We start from the raw sequence: 23,241 nt of genomic DNA on the forward strand, positions 1-23,241 counted from the left end.
AAATGGACGGGAGGGGGGAGGTAGGGAGGGTGGGATGGGAGGGGGGGGGAGAAAATGGCACTGTGTATGTGTGAAAAGGAAAAAGTGTGTACCATGGTTAATGTGATTTATGGTGTGAAAAATAAAAAAATTAAAAAATTTAAAAAAAAAAAAAATATATATATATATCTGGTTCCCATGAGCCATCTTCAGCGTCACGCAGTCACCTGAAGCCTACGTGGGTCCCTCAGCTGCTGAGGCACTCGCTGGTCCTTTGCCATGGTCACTGTCCTGTAGGGTCAGCTCCCATGCTTCTCAATGGTGGGTGTGATATCCATTTCTGGTAACCTGTTTTATTCCGCTGCTCTCCTGGTGCCTACAGATCTCTGGGCCACAACTGAAGATAGGTGCTACCATCTTGGGCATAGACCTGTGGTTGCAGGATTTTTACTTGCAAACATCTTTTTCTCCTAAGCCTGTATGGAACTGCTGGCATTAGGACCGGGCAGTTGCACCCTTCAGGCGGTGCTGTGTCTCCGCTATCCTGGGTCTGCCCTCTAGTACATTAAAACTCTAGCAATCCAACACCTTCGAGAATTTGTTGCGAGAATAGCAGATTTTACAGACTGTTAGATATTGGTTTTATTCCCAACATACTTATAATTTTTTTTAATTGTCAAGTATCTGTTCAGCTGCAGCAAGTGAGAATTCTGGTGCATATGTACATTGTATAATGTATATGACAATAAAAATAAACTCGTATCATTAGACAGTGCACAGTTTTATATATTTTCCTGTGAACTGAGTTGAAAGGGAGAGCAGGAAACTAGGCCCTAATGAGTTTAAAAGGAGAATGGGAACAAGGACCTGGAAATGGGAAACCCAGACCAAGTGAGTAGTATGTGGAAGTCCTAGGTTTCTAAAGAGCTGAATTATTGTTACTTTTCAGTTTGTGTGTTATACAGCAAAGTTGGCACTGCTTTGTGCTCACTTGCAGCCATGGCTACGAAAAGCATCTGATGTTCAAATCAGTTAACAGGCTTGTTACAATTTTGTGTTGGATTGTAAAGGGAAATGCTGACATTTATTGGAACTGGACCCATCATTACAATAAAAATAAGGTTGACAAGTGTTACGGAGCCCAGAGGATCCCAAAAACTAGCAGCAATGGATATGCATCACAACACAGGGTTACTTAAACAAAAGGAGTTTTTAATTATAATTGAACAAAAAAACAGAATTAAACTTTAGCTTATTACTTAACCTACTTATTTAACCTACTTAATACCCCCCCAATACTAAGCGCAGGTGTGTGTGATGTATAATTAAGGTAAGTTCTTTGGATCACAGTCCATTCTCACTGGTTGCAGACAATTCTTGTACTAAGCACAGAAGTTAGGATTAACAAAGTTCACCAGTCTTTGGTGCTTAACAGGCAAATGGTTACCACTCAGGAGGGTTCTTTCTGGTTTTCAGAGAGAGATTCCTTTTGTTCCAGGACATCCACACCTGATTCCTTTCCAATCATTTTTTCTGACGAAACTTGCCCCCTTCAGGGTTCTCAGGATGATCCTCTTTCTTTCGGATAACCTTAGACAGCTAGTCTTCTCCTTTGACCAGACAGCCTTCCAAAGGTTGGCCAGCTTTGTCCTTCTGGAAATGATTTCTATGTCTCTCCTCTCTGTTTCACTCTCTCTCTGAGAGCAAAACTGTTCTCCCTGCCTGCAAAGATCACATGCTCTCCCAGGACAGCTGTATTCTGCAACTTTGTTGCTCTTTCTGCAAGAAGCACCCTGCAAAAGTCCTGCAAAAATTCTGTGTTTTAAAATGTGTGTGTGCAAGCTGCTCTAGCAATTCCCCCCAAGCTACCTCAAAATACTCTGTCACACAAGTTAAAGGCAGAGCTTGTTCTTCTAAAGGCAAAACACTCAACAACTTCCAAATAATTACAGATTTCCTTTGCTTGTAAGGAAGCTATAAGACTGCAGATGCTGGAATCTGGAGCAAAGAATGAGCTGGAAGAACTCAATGAGTCAGGCAGCTTCTGTGGAATGGGATGGTGGATGTTAGAGTCAAATCTGCAGTAAGATGATCCCAGGATATAGTAAATGAATCCCTCTGTCACAGTCAGATTCCTAACCGTAAGCTTCTAATCTTGAGCCACAGCACACATTGATAGTAATCATCAACTTTTAAAAAAATGCAGTAAATGTTCTCCAACATACTGTTAGACTTCCCATGTAAGGTTGTAGATAAATAAAGTTTTGGTTTATACTCCTGAACCTTGAAGTGTACATTCAACTGTAAGAGATGTTCTTTGAAGGTCCTGGCATTTTATCCCACCCCAGCCAAGCACAATGTGTCTCTGTGGGCTGGCAAGTGTCGTTGTTTGAATTGGCATAAAGGACTTGACTTCATGAATATTTGCTTATTGTGCAGAGAAAATTCACAGCTTCATTGTCACCTTATTCGACAGAATTCCACATTCACCCATGAATTTCAATCCATGACTTTTTAAAGAATTTTGTTTCTTCCAGAATACGACAGTTATAGAAGAATTATATCAGCTATTTCATGTATTCCCCTGATGGCGAGGAATATGTTTGCTTTTACAGGTTAACAATCCTCCCATTGCTTGAATCAAGATGTGATGTTCCCTCTCCGCTGATAATTTTCTTCTTTTCCCAGCAACCCAGTTATGATAGTATTTTTACACCTTAGAATCAGCATAGAATGATATAACTTGCAGTTAATTACTCTATACTGTATATCTACTTTAAGCAATGTTTTATAAATAACAATATTGATTGCAGTAACATTTTATTGGTAGTATTCATTGTCTACTGAGCTATGCATTTGTGTACATAAAATATGTAGTTAAGCTTGCATTAATAGGAAAATTCACCTCATTGCATCATTTCTAGCTGGATTATGTATTGTCAAAATGCTGCTTAGGTTATGTGCCAATACCATTGTAAACATCATTTAAAGGCAAAGGAGGAAAAACCCAACACCCAACCCCAACCAACCAATTTTCCCTTGCAACCGCTGCAATCGTGTCTGCCTGTCCCGCATCGGACTGGTCAGCCACAAACGAGCCTGCAGCTGACGTGGACTTTTTACCCCCTCCATAAATCTTCGTCCGCGAAGCCAAGCCAAAGAAGAAAAAAAATATGTTGAATGTATATGTTTTTATTTCTAACTCTTCCTTGGACTATATTTTGCTGTTTTTTTTCATACATCTGTGTTTTCATATTTGATTGCCTCATAGATGTGTGTGACTCTTGCTTCATTTTGTTTATACTCGATGTGCTGATCTTGATCTTCGAATGACTCATCCTTGTTTCTTTCACAGAGCTCTATGGCTTAATTCTGCTTTATGGTGAATGAAGTGACTACCTTTGATTATGGCATGCTTGAGCCCAGATTTATTGGCAGACTATAACATACCTTACAAAGTTGCAGTTGTTCTGTAGTTGGGAAGAAGAATCAGTAATATCCTCTTTTCCACTTAGAGCACATCCCTAAACAAATGACATCAGAAAAAAATAATTGCTCTATTTCCCTTTGTCACCAATCCAAGAATTAGAAAGGAAAATATTTTTTTTTAAGTGGTAGTACCTTCTCTTTTTTTTCCTGTTGACTCATATTAGTTCCTTGTCTTCCAACCTGAGTTCAGCTGCGTACCATCGACTTTGATATCTCGTATGCAATGCCACAATCCCAGTCTAAAATATGCCTGTATTAGCCTGTTTCTTAAAAACAAGTGAGTGGTAATTTGAAGTAGGATCTTTGTAATTCATCCTTGATTGCAATTAGATTATGGACTTGAATCAGTTCAACTCAAAGCAGTTTATGTAAGGCAATAATTTTCATAATTAAGCAAAAATTGCAGTGAAATTGGGAACTTTACCAGAGCATTAGGTTGGCTAGTTTTGGAGAGAGAAGAATTCAGGAAAAAACAACAGAAGAAACCCCTTCTTGAAGTTTGTGTTGGAACAGACTTCAAGGACTATCAATGCTATTAAAAGAAATTCAAAATTACTTATAAACCTCAAGATGTAAATGATTCCTTTAAAGACGTTCATTGCAATTTATATACATCTCAGTCCAATAATGATGTTGAGATTAATAGTTTTTTTTTAAATCTGACATTCATCTTTCTTCTTTAAATTGTCAAGATTGGAAAGATTTAGATTTCCTGTTTACAGTTAAAGACATTATTAATGCTCTTAATTCTATACAAAGTGGTAAATCTCCAGGGAGGATGGTTTTCCATTGGAATTTTATAAGACATTTAAGGATTTGGTAACACTTCCTTTAATGGAGGTATTGAAACAAGCAGAGTGGAAACCTATTCTTTGCTGGGGTCTTTATCAAATGGAATTATAACTGTTATACCCAAGAAAGATAGAGATTTATTAAAAATTGAATCTTATAGACCAATTTCATTATTAAATGTTGAATATCTTTTTCTTTGGCTTGGCTTCGTGGACGAAGATTTATGGAGGGGGTAAAAAGTCCACGTCAGCTGCAGGCTCGTTTGTGGCTGACAAGTCCGATGCGGGACAGGCAGACACGATTGCAGCGGTTGCAAGGGAAAATTGGTTGGTTGGGGTTGGGTGTTGGGTTTTTCCTCCTTTGCCTTTTGTCAATGAGGTGGGCTCTGCGGTCTTCTTCAAAGGAGGTTGCTGCCCGCCAAACTGTGAGGCGCCAAGATGCACGGTTTGAGGCGTTATCAGCCCACTGGCGGTGGTCAATGTGGCAGGCACCAAGAGATTTCTTTAGGCAGTCCTTGTACCTTTTCTTTGGTGCACCTCTGTCACGGTGGCCAGTGGAGAGCTCGCCATATAACACGATCTTGGGAAGGCGATGGTCCTCCATTCTGGAGACGTGACCCATCCAGCGCAGCTGGATCTTCAGCAGCGTGGACTCGATGCTGTCGACCTCTGCCATCTCGAGTACTTCGACGTTAGGAGTGTAAGCGCTCCAATGGATGTTGAGGATGGAGCGTAGACGACGCTGGTGGAAGCGTTCTAGGAGCCGTAGGTGGTGCCGGTAGAGGACCCATGATTCGGAGCCGAACAGGAGTGTGGGTATGACAACGGCTCTGTATACGCTTATCTTTGTGAGGTTTTTCAGTTGGTTGTTTTTCCAGACTCTTTTGTGTAGTCTTCCAAAGGCGCTATTTGCCTTGGCGAGTCTGTTGTCTATCTCATTGTCGATCCTTGCATCTGATGAAATGGTGCAGCCGAGATAGGTAAACTGTTATATGTTGAATATAAAATTATAGCTAAAGTTGTAGCGACTAGATTGACTAAATATTTACTGAATTTAATTCATATTTTGTGGATAATGTTGATAAATTAATTAGTTTAATTCTTATATCTCAGAAGAAATAAGATTTGGCATTGGTTTTATCATTAGATGCTGAAAAGGCTTTCAATAGATTCGAATGGAGTTACTTATTTAAGGTGTTAGAAAAATTTGGATTTGGATCAGCATTTATTAATTGGATTAAAATTTTATATAAAAATCCCTCTGCTAAAGTTCGACTAATGGACAAATTTCTTTCGCTTTTCCGTTAACTAGATCGACTAAACAAGGATCTCCAGCTTTATTTAGTTTAGCAATTGAACGTTTAGCACAATTAATAAGACCAGATATTAATATTAAAGGAATTAAAGTTAATAATGAGGAATTTAAGATTAATCTGTTAAGGAATTATTTATGTTCATTGTGTATGAAAATGAAAGAATATGGTGAAATATCAGGTTATAAAATTAATTGGAATAAGAGTGAAATTATGTTATACCCATTATAACTTTAATGGCTAGAGTAAATTGTATTAAAATGAATATTTTTCAAAGGATTCAATATCTTTTTCAATCCATTCCTTGTGGTATACCTCAGAATTTTTTTTAAATTCAATTATTAGGAAGCTTTTGTGGAAATGGAAAATGGTTAGGGTTTGGGGGGAAAAAAATAACTTGGAAGTTTAAATTAGGATGTTTACAACTTACACATATTCAAAATTATTATAAAGCTGCTCAATTGAAATTTATAATTGGAATGTTTGATTTAGATAAATCTTTTGCATGGGCTAAAATATAATTAGGTAAAATAGATGAAAAATTTTAAGAAGAATTTATAAGGGGAATTCAAAATTATTAATTGGTAGTAAGGATCTACCTATATTGAAACATTTAATTGAATTATGGAATAAAATAGATTGAGATAGGTGGGAAAGATTTGATTTTACATAAAATGCCTTTATATCAAAATAAATTTCCCTTTTACTATTAATAATTTTTGAAGATTTAGAATCAAATGGGTATTAAAGCAATAGAAGACTGTTTTGAAGCTGGTAACTTTATTTCTTTTCAACGAATGAAGGAAAAATGTAATGTCCCAATAATACTTTTCTGTTATTATCAGGTTAAAGCAGTGGTTCTCGTCCTTTTTCTTTCTACTCACATTCCACTTTAGGTAATCTTTATGCCGTAAATGCTCTGAGATTAGTAAGGGATTGCTTAAGGTGGTATGTGAATAGAAAGAAAAAGGTTGAGAACCATTGGGTCAAAGCTTTTTTTTAAATTGATAAACTAGTTCAAAATTTAAGATTACCTAGACAGACTGAATTAGAAATATTGATTACTGAAGGAGAAATATTGATTATTAAAGGAGATACAAATAAATTTATTTCAGAAATGTATAAATTACTTCAAAGAAAAGCACCTAAATTAAATATTCATAAATTAAGATTGAGATGGGAAATTGATTTAGATAGGAAGATAGACAAAAATGATTGAAAAATGTTATGTGAAGATAATGTGAGCAAAATTATTAATGTAAGATATAGATTGGTACAATATAATTTTTTACATCAATTATATTTAGCTCTTCAAAAATTAAAAAAAATATTTAATTCAATGTTATCAGACTCTTGTTTTAGACGTGTAGAGAGATAAGTTCATTTCTTCATTCTACTTGGCAATGATCTAAGAAACCTTTTTGAATACAAGTCAAAGTATTTTTTTTTGAGAAAATATTAAATATAAAACTCCCACTGGATCCGATGTTATTTTTATTGGGGAATATTAAAATGGTTAGTTTCAAATTAAGATTAGGGTTTTTACAATTGACTTTAGCTATCTCTAGGAAGTGTGTAGCTATTACTTGGAAATTGGATATGGATTTAGGAATGCAAAGATGGCATACAGAGTTGAGATCTTGTATTCTATTTGAAAAAATAACCTATAGTTTATATGATAAATATTTATTTTTGAAAATATGGAGCCCATAATTACAGTATTTTGGTCTGAAGATTTAGAACTCTCAATAACTCAACCTGGTGGTGATTTTTGGCTCGACAGTAGTTGATTTGAAGTCGTGTATGTATTTTTGATAATTTCCTTCTTTCTTTCCTTGGGGTTGGGGTAGTATGGGAGGGAGGGAACACCACATGTATTGTTTTTCTATATAATTCATTATTAATTGTAATTGTGGTTTAAAATTTTTAAATAAAATATTCAAGAAAGGTTGGGACCTTTAGACTGAGTGTAAACTGTGTTGTATTTGACGCTGAAACTACTTACTGTGATAATGTTAAATACCAAATCACTGTGTTGAGTGGTGCTGCACATGTATTTTAGAATCAGTGATATATTTTTAACAATTTTAGAATATTTTGGTTTTATTGTACATGGTTTATTGTGTGTTTTTATCGTATTCTATTTTATATTCCAGTCAATGCCAATCATGTTTTTTTGGCTGGTATACCAGCATTATGTCAATAGTTTATCAAAAAAAAGTTGACGGGTGTATGTCCACCCCACCCCCTTTTTCAGCCTAATATTAAGGGTTTTATGGTGTATTGGGCATATAAGTTGACCCCAATTTTCTGGCTGCCTGAGGTGCCCTGTTGACTGGCTTATAAGTTGACCCACCCCCAAAAGCTCACGATGCCTGAGATGGGCCGTTGACCGGTGTATACATCGACCCCCATGGATTGCTCAGATTGATCTGCTGGACATTGGCTGGAGGTTATTGCTATCATGGCGGGTCCGTCGACACAACGCAGCACGTGATGAAAATATGAAGCGAGCTTTAAGTCAACAGTGATAGAAATGGTAAAGAAAACTAACACCTGTGCTGCTGCAAGAAAATGTGATGTGCCTGAGAAGTTGGTAAGAGGTTGGAGGAAGAAAGAAGAGACGTTATGAAACATACCAAAAAGGCAATGTTCTTTGAGAAAAGGAATCACTCGTTAGCCAGAGTTGGAAAATCACGTTGCAAAATGGGTACGTGAACAGAAGCAAGATTGTTACATAGTCACCCAAAATTAAATAAGAATATTTGCACTGCAGTGAGCCAAGATACACCCAGACCTCAGTCATGATTTTGAGACTACAGTCGGCTGGTGCAATCATTTCATGAGCAGGAAAAATCTGGTATTATGCCAAAAAAACAAACATTGCACAGAAACTATCAAAAGATCTTGATCATCAAGCTGTAAGTTTTCACCAGTTTATTATATGGGACCGGCAGAAACACCAGTTTGTATTGGCAAATATTGGAAACATGGACGAAACCCCCCATGAATTTCGACAAGATAGGCAATAGAACAGTGGAATGGAAAGGGGTTAAAACTGTGCAAACCAAAAGTACAGGCCACGAATGAACCAGGTTTACCGTGGTGTTATCGTGCATGGCCAATGGGAAAAGTTAAGAGTCATGATAATCTTCAAAAGCAAAATTAAACAGAAAATGAAATTCCCTGCAGGTATTTTTGTACATTTTCATGAAAAAGGATGGATGGATGAAAATGGTGTAGAGCTATGGATAGACAATGTGAGGAACAGACAGCCAGGCGGTTTACGGAAAGAATGGAGTTTGCTGGTCTGGGATATGTTTCATGGCCACTTAACTGACTGAGAACACTCAAAGTAAATTAGCACTACATAATACTTACATGGTGATTCTGGGTAGTTTGACATCTATTTTGCAACCTTCAAAGACCATGTGCATGAGGAATGGAATACATGGATGTCGAGTGCTGAAAAGTACTTTACAAAAGGCAGGGCAATGCATGCTGCTTCACTTGATGTGCTGTGTAACTTTGTGCTCAAGGCATGGGACAAAGATGCTGATAAAATCATTTTTAAAAGTGCAGTATCTTGTGCAATTGATGGCATGGAAGATGATTTGTGGGACACTAGTTATGAAGCTGAAACTGCTTCATCAAATATAGACTTGAACCCATATGATGATTGTTTAAACAGTGAGAGTATGGATGTGCTTGCCACCATCTTTGCTTCAGACGGTAATAGCGAGGTTTTGAAAGGTTATAAATGTTGTTTTCAGACAATGATAGGGATTTTGAAAGGTGCTAATTTCATTGTTTTCAATAAAAATCTCAATGAAATTCTTTTACAGTCAGATTTTTTGATTTTTCAAGGGTCGACTTGTACGCTGAATCGTTTTTTTATGGGTTGACTTACACAGGATAAATGTGGATTGGATTTTGTGCCGAATTTAAGTCGACCCCTTTTTTTTTTAGATATTTTTTGGGATTTGTGGCTCTACTTGTACGCCAAAATATATAGTAAATAGAAGTATTTCTGTCCCCACATTTGATCTAATTGGACAAATAAAGAAAAAAAAAATTAAATCAGCACAGAAATACATCAGGTCTTCACTTAATATTGTTGATATGTTCTTGGAAAGTGCTACTTTAAGTGAAATAATGTTAAATGATATCAATTTTATATTGCAGTAAAACACTGTGGCATTTATTTATTCTTATTGACTTTGTATCGAAATGACATTGAACAAAATGACGTTATTCAAGGATTTACTGTTATGGATTCATTCTTGCCAGCACTGGAAATTGTACTGCATGCTTTATTATCTTATGAAGTTCCTTGTTATTCCTACAGAGGGCAATGCTCTAGATGGCGACGATCCAGAACACATTCAGTGGGTTTTTCTGAAGTCACTTGAAAGAGCTACTCAGTTCAACATTACTGGAATCACGTACAGACTTACACAAGGTGAATCCCATAAAATATACATATTGTGTTTTGCAGTTTGTGTTGGAGTAAATTAAATGCAAGTTTCGTTCTTTTATTCCAGGTGTTGTGAAGAGAATAATCCCTGCAGTAGCTTCTACTAATGCTGTAATTGCAGGTATTGTTAAGTAACATTTCAAGCTAATATTTTCTGAATGTCAATAAATATGATTGCACCAACTTTGTAAATAATAGGTTTCAAATTTGGGATAATTGGTCAATGAAACCATTGATGCAGGGAAAATGCAGAGTCTCACCAGTTAAATGTTTTAGTTGCGATGCTTTTTAAAGCCAAATAATAATTTTGCAATAATCAGGAATATGAAGATTCTATATTTATAATATTCAGAACATTTTAATTGTTTTATGGATTTAAATGGAATTATTTAACAATTGTTTTATTCTTAGTCCAGACCATTGCTTTAGAGTGAACCAGAGTGGATCCAGCTACATTTTAAGTAATGAAAATAAGTGTAGATAGTGAATTCTCCTTTTCTTTTATGACTAGAATAATTATTTTGTGGCCTTGTGTGGATAATTTATCCTGATGTGTAACTTATCATTTTCCTATTCAATTTCAATTTGGTCACCAACTTTCAAAATGGATCCAATGTATTATAATTAACTGAGGTTGTTCATTTTTTTTTTAAATCAAACTGGGTTAGATTTAAACCTGGAATGCAGGATTTAAGAGGTGCTGTTGAAATCAACAGCACCGATCTTTAGCTATGCTTCATATTTTCAAAGTCCCTGTGTACTAGATTTCCAACATAAAGCAATTCCCTTCAGACAAAGTAAAAAGCAAAAAAAGACTGCAGATACTGAAAATGTTAAACAGAGATAAAATGCTAGCAGAATTTGTGGAATGGGAGAGAAACAAAGGTTCTCAATGCATTACTTTAGTTGTGTATTCTCAATATTCATTTCCACAACAAATGTTCAGAAACATCCATTTAAAATCTAAATTTATAACGTGATTGTGGTTTAAATTAGTAGTGAAGGGTTTTTAATTTCTCTTTAGCTTTTAAATCCAACCTACTGCACATTATGAATGACTTTCATTCATTCTATTTGTGAAAGTAAAATATATATTTTTTTATTCTATGATGCTTTGGTGCAATATGAAGTACACGTGTTGTGTTCCAAATTGTGTGCTTTATTAGCTGTGGAATTTTGACAACATAGTAGTCATAACTACACAAGTTCAATGTTTCTTGGTGGAAAACTAAATGTTTATTGTAGTGCGTTGGTTACCTATCTCTGCAGAAAATTAATTTGTTTTTCTTTAAAACTATTTTCCTTCAGGTGCAGTTAGCAGTTATCCTTTAATAATTGCATTTTCTTTGAAAAATCATCTGAAATATCAGATTTGTTGTAATACAAGGAGGAAACAACAGATGGCAAGAGTTAACTCTTAATTCTTGGTGAATTAGAACCTTGAATTACATACAATCTTTCTATCAAAACGAATTGTATGTAGGATGAGAAACACTAGATATACTGTTTTCTATTTCCACCATGTGTAGTTTTTAGCACAACTGCCTCTTTGAAATGTATTTGGTGTCCTGAATAAAGTTTTTAAAACACTTGGTTTCTTCCTAATTGTAAAATGGTGAAGCAAAAATTAGTACAGAACAATTTTACAAATTTTCATTGTCCTTGATTATTCAGAAAATGTTAACAGGAATTGATGATGGAGAGCCTTTAACATTATATTTTAATATTGTATGTGGTCACTTAATGATAAAAATATATTGACCATTTTTGATTTTGATTTTTGTTTTGTTTTTAGCTGTATGTGCAACTGAAGTATTCAAGATTGCATCAAGGTGAATTATAGTTTTAAAACAATTGATAAATTACAATCTTTATAAATCATGTCTGCTTTATAATAAGTTTAAATTGTATGGGAATTTCTTTTCAGTGCATATATTCCTCTGAATAACTACTTGGTCTTCAATGATGTTGATGGGCTTTACACATACACTTTTGAAGCAGAGCGCAAGGTGAGTATGACACTTCAATAGTATATGTGTGAAAAAGAAAAAGTGTGTATCATGGCTAATGTGATTTATGGTGTGAAAAATAAAAAAATTAAAAAAAAAGAATAGATGTTTAGCAGTTGATGGTGCAAATTTGTGTTTTCTGTTTCCTGCTTTATAGTTTAATCCGTTTGTGATATCTCCACTGCATAGAATAGTATTTTTAACTTGTGAATTAGGGTGGTACGTTTGGCATAGCGATTAGCACATTGCCTTTACAGCGCCAGCGATTGGGTTTGAATCCCATGCTATCTGTAAGGAGTTTGTATGTTCTCCCCATGTCGACATGGGTTTTTTCCCAGGGGCTCTGGTTTCCTCTCACCCTTAAAAGGTTAATTGAGTGGCATGAACTCGTGGATCGAAATGGCCTTTTAGTTTTTTTTTAATTTAAATAAACACCCAAATAAATGTGATAGATATGGAAATATTCTTGTGCAGCAAATCTGTCAAAACTCGGAGAGTCCTCAATTCATGATTTGGGAAAAGGGGAGGAAGGTGTTTAGTTTCAACTTAATAATATTGTGAAAGAATAAGTTCAATGAATATGCTTAACAAAAGGTTAATGAAATAGATGAGAAAATACAGTTGCTGCCTCTAACATGGTGGGAATATAATTGCCTTCTAACATGACCTGTGCTGTAGTGAGATGGTATCTAACACCACAAGAATGTAAATATACCTTGAGTAAGGACACCCTGACATTTCCGTACAGACACCACAAAGGAACATCTTGTGTAAAAACAAGAAAACGTCAGCTGTGTTGGGTATAAACGCTGTCCAAAGGTGTATAAAAGTGCAAAAACATTCCGAATGCTGTGAGTGGGGCTCAGTGTAGAGAACAAGTTTCCATACTCTTTCTTGATACCCCTGACTCCTGCAAGTGTTATCAAGGTTGTATAAAGAAACAACCTTGGCATAGCGATTAGCACATTGCCTTTACAGCGCCAGCGATTGGGTTTGAATCCCATGCTATCTGTAAGGAGTTTGTATGTTCTCCCCATGTTGACATGGGTTTTTCCCAGGGGCTCTAGTTTCCTCTCACCCTTAAAATGGCAAAATAAAACATTGAAACATGGAAATGACTAAGTTATCACAAGATCACAAGACAAAGGAACAGAATCAGACCACTGGGCCCTTCGAGTCTGTTCTGTAAATCTACACCAAGCTACTCTACACTAGTTCCAATTTCCGGCCTTTTCCCCATATCCCTTGATGCCCCCACTAATGAGATACTTGTCCATTTCTTGTTTAAATACTCCCAGTGATCTGGCTTCCACTGCTGTATGCGGCAGTGAGTTCCACGGATCCACGACCCTCTGGCTAAAGAAGTTCTTCCTAATCTCTGTTTTATATGGATAACTTCTAACTTTCAGACTATGATCCTTTGTCTTCGATTCACCCACCAAGGGAAACGCCTTACCCGCAACCACCCTATCTAAACCTTTCAAAATATGAAATGCCTCTATGAGATCTCTCATTCTCCTATACTCCAATGAATACAGCCCAAGAGCTGCCAAACGCTCCTCGTACATTAGCCCTTGCATTCCAGGAAACATCCTAGTAAATCTCCTCTCCAACAACATCACATCCTCTCTAAGATAAGGGACCCAAAACTGCACACACTACTCCAAATGTGGCCTCACCAGTGGCCCATAGAGCCTCATCGACACCTCTTTACTCTTATACACTATTCTTCTTGAAATGAATGCCAACATACCATTCGCTTTCTTCACTATCAATTTCACCTGTTCATTAACTTTTAGGTTTCCCTGCACAAGGTCACTTAGGTCCCTTTGTACATACGAGGTCTGAATTTTCACCCCATCCAAATAGTATTCTGCCTGTTTATTTCCACTACCAAAATATACAACTGTACACTTCTCTGTGTTAAATCTCATCTGCTATAATTTTGCCCAGTCTCCTAATCTGTCTATATCCTTCTACAACTTTGCGGTTTCTACTACACTTCCTACTCCGCCATCTATCTTGGTGTCATCTGCAAATTTGGCCACAAAACCATTCATTCCACATCATTAATATAAATTATAAACAGCAGCGGCCCCAATACCGAACCCTGCGGAACACCACTCATTACAGGCAGCCATCCAGAATGAGAACCCTTAATTTCAACCCTTTGCTTCCTGCCTATAAACCACTTCTCTATTCAGTTTAATAACTTCCCTGTAATTCCATGGGCCCTCATCTTATTTAGCAGCCTAATATGCGGCACCTTATCGAAAGCCTTTTGAAAATCTAAATAGATAACATCCACAGCCTCTCCTTTGTCTATCCTACTTGAGATTTCTTCAAAAACTCTTTATAGGTTGATCAGACAGGATCTACCCTTTAAAAAATCATGCTGACTTGGACCTATGCTGTCATGCATCTCGAGGTATTTCATAATCTCATCCTTGAAGATCAACTCTAATATCTTCCCAACCACCGACGTCAGACTAATCGGCCTATAGTTATCTTTTTTCTGTCTCCCACTTTTCTTAAACAGCGGAACCACATTTGTGAACTTCCAATCCTCTGGAATCTCTCCAGAGTCTTATCGGTTTCTGGAAGATTATCGCCAATGGGTCTACAATTTCCAAAGCCACCTCTTTCAAAACTCGCGGATGCACCTCATCTGGTCTGGGAGATTTATCAATCTTTAATCCTAATGCCTAGCTAGCACAATTTCTCTAGTAACCCTAACTGAATCTAACTCTATTCCCTGAAGCCTCGGGCTGTCTGGGATATTAATAATGTCTTCCATGGTGAAGACAGATGTAAAATATTGATTTAGTTCCTCTGCCATCTCTTTATAACCCATTATAATTTCCCCAGCATCACTTTCTATCGGTCCTATGTTAACATGTCTCTCTTTTATTTCTTATATATTTGGAAAAAAACTCTTAGTATAATTTTTAATATTGTTAGCTAATCTCCTTTCATAGCTCATCTTTCTGAATGACTTTCTTTGTCTCTTTCTGTAAGTGTCAAAAAGAATCCCAGTCCTCTGATTTCCCACTAATTTTAGCTTCCTTGTATGCCCTTTCCTTTACTTTTATCTTAGCTTTCACCTCTTTTGTTAGCCACAATGGTACCATCTTTTCTTGGACAAATTTATTTTTCCTTGGAATATATACCTCTTTCATCATAGCAGTGTCCTCATGTCAAACAATTTAGAATGCTAAATAACCAAGTGAAAAGCCTGTTCATCAAAAGGTTGGATCAGGGAAAATTAAATGTTAACACATTCTGTAGCAGAATTTTATTTATACTTTTGGATGTTTCCATCAACTGCTGTCTGTTCCTTATTTTCAACAATACCAAATGCAGTAGCTTGATTACATCTGTTTTTCTATGAAGATGATTATTTGCCATTTTTAAATCATGTCTATGCTGAGGAAATTGTTAGATTTGTATATTGGAATCTAATAAAATCAAACTTCCAGTTTCCAACTTGGTATGTATCAATTTCCTTGGAATTTTTGTTTCAATCTCTCAACTATCTGGAAATACAAAAATGTTAACAGAAAACTGAAGCTATTGTTGATTCTTCTCTGGTTGTTTTAATTTGAAGGAAAACTGTCCTGCCTGCAGCCAGGTTCCTCAGGATTTACAGTTTTCACCCTCTGCAAAACTTCAAGAACTCCTAGATTACTTGACACAAAATGCCTCATTGTAAGTTCCCTTGTTCTGTTTAAATACTTACCTGTTAAGTCTGTTGTCACTTTTCATATAGTGACACCTTGATGATTCCAAGCTGCTTGTTTATATGTGAGTTAAAGATGTATGCTATTGAAAGGGATAAAAGTCACAATACCGCAAGAAATACTGAGCTGCAAGAGTATGTCTGACACGTTTAGCTCATGATGGGGAGGGAACGGTGGGCCAAAGAAGTTCGTTTTGATTTACTCGCAGGAAGCTCCTTCCTAATGAGAATGGGTGTTTATTATCATATACCTAGGCACAATGTACAGATACACTGAAATTCTTGCTGCAGCTATGCAGGTAAGTAAAATGCATGAGCCATCAAGAAGATTAAATTAAATTAACACAAGAAAGAAAACCACCACCAGCGTGTCACTTGTTGTACCAGAGGTTTCAGCACACTTGATCCCTGATACACCAAGATAAGGAAGGTCCACCATTCTTTTCCTAGACCACACTTTGGCAAGTCTGATCACCTGGCTGTGCTCCTTCTGCCTTCAGACAGACAAAGCCTAAAAAGAGAGGCTCAAGCGATCAGGACAGCTAGAAAATGGTCACAGGAGGCTGAAGAACGGTTACAGGACTTCCTTGAGTCAGTAGATTGTTCAAAAACTCTGCTAAGAATCTGAATGAGTACACCGAGGCTGTTACACATTTTATCAAAACAGCTGTGGATGAGTGTGTCCCCACCAAATCATTCAGGGTTATCCCCCATCCAGAAGCCCTGGATGAACAATGAAATCCAGATCCTGCTGAGATCCAGATCAGACATTTAAGTCTGAATATCCAGATCAGTACAGCAGGAGCAGGTATGAGCTGCGGAAGGCTATCTCCCAGGCAAAATGGAGATTCCAGATGAAAATGGAAACAAGGGACAACCGACAGATGTGGCAAGGTCTGAACACCATAATCGGTTCCAAACACAAATCTGGTAAAGTAGCTGACAACAAAGATTCTCTCTCGGAGGAACTCAATGCCTGATTTGACTATAGTAACAGTGAAGAACCACCCCTCCACTCCCCCATGTCCCCTGATGATCCCATCCTGTCCATATCTGAGGATGATGTGCAGGCTGCCTTCAGAATTCAAGCAAACCATCCAGCCCAGATGGAGTTCTTGGCTGAGTATTAAAGATCTATGCTGATCAAATACAAAGGTATTCACAGATATCTTCAGTATCTCACTCCAGCAGGCGTGATACCCACCTGTTTCAAACAGGCTTCAGGAAGAGTGTAGTAACCTGCCTTAACAATTACCATCCGGTAGCACTTGCATCAAGAGTGAAGTGTTTTGAGAGGCTAGTAATGAAGCATATCAGCTCCTGTCTGAGCGGTGACATGGATCCATTCCAGTTTGCCTATCGTGTCTATAGAGGATGTCATCTCACTGGCCCTACACAAAGCCCTGGAACATCTGGACAGCAAAGATGCATACATCAGGATGCTGTTTATTGACTACAGTTTGGCATAATTTGTGTAATTTGATCATAGATCTCCTCACCTCCAGACTACAATCAGTGAAGATTGTAAGAACTTCTCCTCCACAATCTCCATCAGTACTGGAGAACCACAGGACTGTGTTCTTAGCCCCTGCTCTACTCACTTTACACCTACAACTGTGTAGCTCAGTACGACAATAACACCGTCTACAAATTTGCCGACGATACCTCGGTTGTGGGTTGTATAAATGATGGGGACGAGTCAGCATAGAGGGTGGAGATTAAAAACTTAGTTGAATCAAGCACCACCAACAACAACCTTGCACATAATGTCACCAAAACAAAGGAGCTTATTGTTGACTTAAGGAAAGGAAAGCCACAGGTATACAATCCAGTGATCGTTGGGGGATCAGAGGGGAGATGGTGAGCACATTTAGGTTCTTGGGAGTCATTATCTTAGAGGACCCAACACACTAATGATATCGTGAAGAAAGTACATCAATGTCTCTACTTCCTCTGGAGTTTGCATCTGAAATCCTGGCAAGTGTGGTGGAAAGTACGCTGACCAACAGCATTGCAGTCTGGTATGAGAACACCAATCCTTGAGCATAAAGCCCTCCAAAAAGTAGTGTACATAGCCCAGGACATTACAAGTAAAACCTTCCACACTACTGAGTACATCTATGGGGAACACTTGCTGTCAAGTGGGCAGCAGCAATCATCAAAGACCCACAAAACCCAGCACATGCTCTGTTCTTGCTGCTGCCATCAGGAAAGAGGTATAGGTGATACAAAACTTGCACCACTAGGTTCAGGAACAGCTGCTACCCCTCAACAACAAACTCAGTCAGGGACTAATATCAGGACTCTTATTTGTGCACTTTATTGATTTTTTTTCTTTGCTCTCCCTGTATTGCACAGTCAATTTGTTTATATTTGTTACCTGTTTACAGTTCTTTCGATTGTTTACATGTTCACGCTGTTTTATTTTCTGCACTACCAATTAGTGGTAATTCTGCCACTCCCACAGGAAAAAGGAATCTCCGGGTTGTATGTGATGTCATGAATGTACTCTGACAATAAATTTGAAATCTGGGTTTTCTCCTCATACTTGTCTGCAATGTTCACATCTGTTTAACAGTGAACATAACCATAGAGGATCATTCTTTAGTAATTTGAAGGCTGATAGTCTTTTAAATTATCTTGCACAGAAATAAATACCAAATTTTCCAGGGCTAAGGGGGTTAAACCAATTAACCACTTTTGGCCTCCATGAAGAGGGTGTAAATGCTTATTGAGTAAATAGTAATTTTTGTCGTCTTCTTAAACAGGCAAATGAAGTCCCCAGCTATCACTGCAACCTTGGATGGAAAAAATAAAACACTTTATTTACAGGTTATGTATTTAATCCCTTTACATAGTAATTAATGTCTAGACCAAAAAAAATGGATGTTGTATAGTATTGAAAGCTAATGTCAAATCTGATTTTTACAGACAGTAGCATCAATCGAAGAAAGAACAAGACCAAATCTATCAAAGACCTTGAAGGGTGAGTGCAAAATGTAAGAATTCTCCCAAGAACATCAAATAGTCCTGTTATTTAGTCCAGTGGTTCTTTTTAAGTTGCAGTGCACACATTTGAACTCTTGAGGTTTTCTGATCTGGCTGTAACTAGTCTTCTGGTTTTCTGAAAGTAAACATCAATTATCTGTTTCTGGAAGCCTGTTAGAAGTTTCATCTAATTGATCAAGTCTGTATGTAAACCCACTTTACACCAAAGGAGAGGATGTCGAGAGCTGAAAGCTAGGAGCCAAAACTTATCAAATGAATCAGTTTGCTCTATCTCATTTGACCAAATAATTTTGTCTTCCATATTTTGCTGCCATGTGGACTTCTTTTGTTTTGGAATTAAGTACTTAATTCTTGGAAAGATTAATGTTTGAGTTTTAGCTGGGTGCTAAGAGTATTCCTGTGGAAAAAAGACATTGTATTTTAGTTACTGCTGGGTTGGAGGGGGCAGGACAACATGCAGATAAAAATGGGATTGGTCCGGGATAGATCTTTGCAGGTGGGATGGGTGAAGCAACAGAGAATAAAAAGTGGAAGGGAAAATATTGGCATTAATTTTTTTTTTGTAATGACTTGAATAATGAAAATGGAACCTGGGAAATGTGGGAAAGTGTTGAAGGCCAACTGTACTGATGTAGTCAACCAAAAGTCAAAGTAAGGATTTCTTCAGGATATAGAAAGTTGTCGTTCGCCTGCAGCATTTGTTTAGTACAGCATTAAGGGAAAATTCAAGATTGGAGGTATTTAAATGTGGTAGTGTAGAAAATTTGAGTATGAATGTGTGGGACAGACTTGAGAACTTCTGGCAGGAAGGAGAGGTTGGAATTATGATGATAGTTTGCAAGAACAGGCTACTCTATTTTAAAGAGTGTTGAGGAGGGATGGTAGGTTTAAGCAGACAATTGTGTACCCGAAGGAAGCATTCGTAATATTATTTCTTCTTTCTCATATTTGCTGGCTTTGTCAATGCTGACTTTCAGAGCATTCCTGTCAGACCCACTCATCCACTTTTCCTCTTGTTCATTGTTTACTCCAATTGTCCTCCCAAGCACCTAAACTAGGGGCAATTAACAGTAGCCAGTGAATCTACCATCTAGGATTTGGGAAGAAACCAGAGAATTTTGGGAAAATCCAATGGTTGCAGAGAATGTGCAAAATCTACATGGCATGGGATAAAACCCAATGGCTGGGGCTGTGCAACAGGACCGCTTATGACTGCCAGGAAGTTGCATGGCCTGCAGATTAGTGTAAATTTGGTCGAGAGAGCTGGCAGTGGGTTTCAGAATTCTACAGTTTGCAAATTCCAACCAATTTTCCCTCCCTGGATGTATTCATTGTTATTTGCAACCACAAAATGCTTGGTTCAATATATGTTCTCATAAACTACTAGTGTTTGCAACCGTTGTACTGTGAGAATAATTTGTGAGTGAATGGGAAGCAGTGTTAAATTCTAATCACTAACGAACACTTGACATTTTTAAGACATTTACATCAGCAGTCAGAATTGCTGGAGGAAGTCATCAGGTTGGACAGCATCCATGAGTAGAAATGGTCAGTCAACATTTCAAGTTGGAAGAACAGTGACCATTTCTACCCACAAATGTTGTCTTTATCTGCTCAAGATTCCAGCATCCATATGTTTTCACTAGACATTTAAAGGTGTGCAGATTATTCTCGTGAAAAATCTAGTATAAACCAAATGAAATTATCTTATTTTCCAGAATTGGGACTTACGAATGGACAAGAACTGGCAGTGGCTGATATAACAACACCTCAAACAGTGCTCTTTAAACTCCATTTTACAACTTGACTTGTTTGTTAATTTTTTTAGGTGTTCAAATGTACAAAAAGTGAGTTTAGGGAAATAATTGAAATCCGTGTCGTTCTCCAATGGAATTGGAATTGTTTAAATATATTGATTATCATCACATCAGAACCATAAATGGAAAGTTTATTTAATGTATTATGGTTTAAAGATGACACGTGCTGAATACCCAATTGAAAGTTTTAGCAATCACATGGTGTACAGGAAACTGGCTGTTCTTTATCACTTTGCAGTGAGTAACCCCAAAGTATCGAGTTTCAAGGATTATTTTATATTAAGAAAGCAAACTGTACAGCTTTTTGTCAATTTTTCAGAAGGTTTTTTTTTTGCAGTTGAGGTTTTATATATTTATTGACATGGATGTGAACTCCAATAAGTAAGCAAGATTATTTTTTTGCCTGAGTTAATGCTCTTAATTCTTGGATATAATTGGCTTAGAAACTAAACTAATCTGAAACTATCATGAAGGAATCGCTATTCGAATTTTTTGGCACCAATTTGTTGTTAAATGTTATCCCAGGAAGAATGTGTTGTAACTGGAGTAAGGCCCAAACCAGTTTTTTTTTCAGTTTTCAAATGTAAATTATTTTTCATCCTGTTACTTATTCTCAAAGTTTGTGAATACTATAATAAAAAAATAATACTCCTTAGGGTAGTAAATTGAAGTCTGTATTAAGTAGAATTCTGTAGAATTTCCTATATTTGTAATATACTTAAATTTGTCTTTTAAAAGGATGAGATTAATTTACCCATAAAATTCTGGTGGCTGGGACACTTTTTCCAACTGGAAGCATCAGATCTTCTGGAATTGGAGAGGAAAAAACTGATATTTTTCTGGAGTTTGTGGTCATGTGATCATGTTGACGGAAACTAATGAAATAGAATAAAATATTTCAAAAGGTACTGGGGATCCGTCATGTGGAGCCAAGAGACTTGCAGTATATATCATTGGGTGTAGATGAATAAAGAGAATTTGAGATGTATTAGATTAGAACTATTGAGTAGGGTGTGGAAGTTATGATGATTACAGCTCTTTTATGGTGAAACTTAAGTGGCAAGTTCTAAATTTGGAAATATTATTTATTGTACAGGTAGTCCCCGATTTGCAACTTAGGGCCATCCATACATGCAACCAATTTTTAAAAAAATGTAAATATATGGAGTGAGAGTAGAGGTCTATCTATGGAAAATAGCATCTATGGCAAGGGTGGCCAACCTCTGGTGAGAGCTGGCCTTGGGTGGCTAACCTCTGGCAAGAGCTGGCCTTGGGTGGCCAGCCTATGTCCAATTCACAATATGACTGGTCATTTGGAACGGAACATGGTTTGAAGTTGTAAATAACTAGTACAGTGGTGAATGTCAAGCTGCTTGAGCCTTCAAAGCATCTTTTTTTAAAAAGTTGTAGTCAATGTTCATGGAATTTTTCCTTCATATCTGATAATTATCAGTTTTCTGCTGTTGCGATTGGCTTTTGCCACCAGATAGCTTCAGACAAGAACAAACTCTGATTCTTATCAGATTCTCTGTTGCCTATGCAAATAATGTGTTGGCCAATTCATTGACCACTGGAAATTGCCCCAAGTGTAGGTGAGTGGTAGAACTCGAGGGACTGTGGAGTGATAGATTATAGGGAACATACTTTGGGGGTAGGGTTGCTCTGTGAGTCAGCCCAGTAGAAGGATTACCTGCAACCAGAGAACTTGGAAGAATGAGAAGTGAGATTGAACTGTGAACCAAAGAACTTTTCTTACATTTACACACATCACATACATGTGCTCTTAGAATTAGAAGGGGGTTAAGTTGAGTTAATTAAGTTAATAGAGATAAGTTAAAGTTTGATTCTGTTTTCATGTTTAAAGATAATTAACTTTTGTTTAAGTAACTACTTGGTGAATGTCTATTGCTGCTGGGTTTTGGGGTCCTTTTGGCTCATAACATTATCTATCCACAACTCCACCAATATTTGTTAGTGAGTTTGCTGATGTTGTCTAGATTTTCATTCAAAATTCTGAATTTCTGAATCCATCCTTGCCATCTGGATCAGCCTACAATGAGGGCTTTGTCAAATGCCTTAAAAAGCCATCCACTGCCCTACCCTCATAAATCATCAGATTGCAAGACATAACTTTCCCTAATCAGCCATGCCTTTCTAAAAGTTCATAAATGCTATCCTAAAGTATCCTATCGACCAGTTTCATTACTACTGATGAGGTTCAACAACTGAGAAGTTCCTGGATGATACCCATTTCTTTTCCACAAAAGAATAACATTGGCTCCTCCAGTCCTCTGGGAGCTTGCTTTTTGCTAATGGGGGTACAAAGATCTCTGTCAAGGCAGTAGCAGTAGCCTCCTGGTTCTTCAAATAATCCATCAGTCCCTGAGGACTTGTCTCTTTCACACTTCAAATGACCCAACAAAATCACCACCTTCTTGATATCAAACTTCCTTAGAGCATACTGCATCACTATCCTCCATGCCCATCTTGGTGAATACTGATGTAAAGCATTCCTTAATGGCTGTCGAAGGATACAGCAGGTTGTAGATCAATATCAGAGATAGGCAGAGAAATAGCAGATGGAATTAAATCAGAGTGAGTGTAAAGCACATATCCTT

At 37.1% G+C, this 23,241-nt stretch overlaps 1 protein-coding gene across 7 annotated transcripts in view; it reads left to right on the forward strand.

The window, feature by feature from the left end:
* Positions 1–21,274, forward strand: part of uba3 (ubiquitin-like modifier activating enzyme 3) — a 79,752-nt gene extending 58,478 nt beyond the window's left edge. For 6 of the 7 annotated variants that reach the window (XM_069937093.1, XM_069937091.1, XM_069937090.1 and 3 more), the window contains 8 exons: positions 9,921–10,034; positions 10,117–10,170; positions 11,845–11,881; positions 11,977–12,058; positions 15,666–15,766; positions 18,566–18,629; positions 18,729–18,783; positions 20,525–21,274. In XM_069937093.1, coding sequence (XP_069793194.1) covers positions 9,921–10,034; positions 10,117–10,170; positions 11,845–11,881; positions 11,977–12,058; positions 15,666–15,766; positions 18,566–18,629; positions 18,729–18,783; positions 20,525–20,613 — 596 coding nt within the window. In that variant the 3' untranslated portion in view covers positions 20,614–21,274. Of the gene's footprint in view, positions 1–9,920; positions 10,035–10,116; positions 10,171–11,844; positions 11,882–11,976; positions 12,059–15,665; positions 15,767–18,565; positions 18,630–18,728; positions 18,797–20,524 lie in introns of all 7 variants that reach the window. The other variant, XM_069937089.1, reaches the window with a different exon arrangement.
* Positions 21,275–23,241: the final 1,967 nt, after the last annotated feature.

The sequence above is a fragment of the Narcine bancroftii genome, chromosome 5 (genome assembly GCF_036971445.1).
Source record: "Narcine bancroftii isolate sNarBan1 chromosome 5, sNarBan1.hap1, whole genome shotgun sequence".
NCBI classification, from domain to species: Eukaryota; Metazoa; Chordata; class Chondrichthyes; order Torpediniformes; family Narcinidae; genus Narcine; species Narcine bancroftii.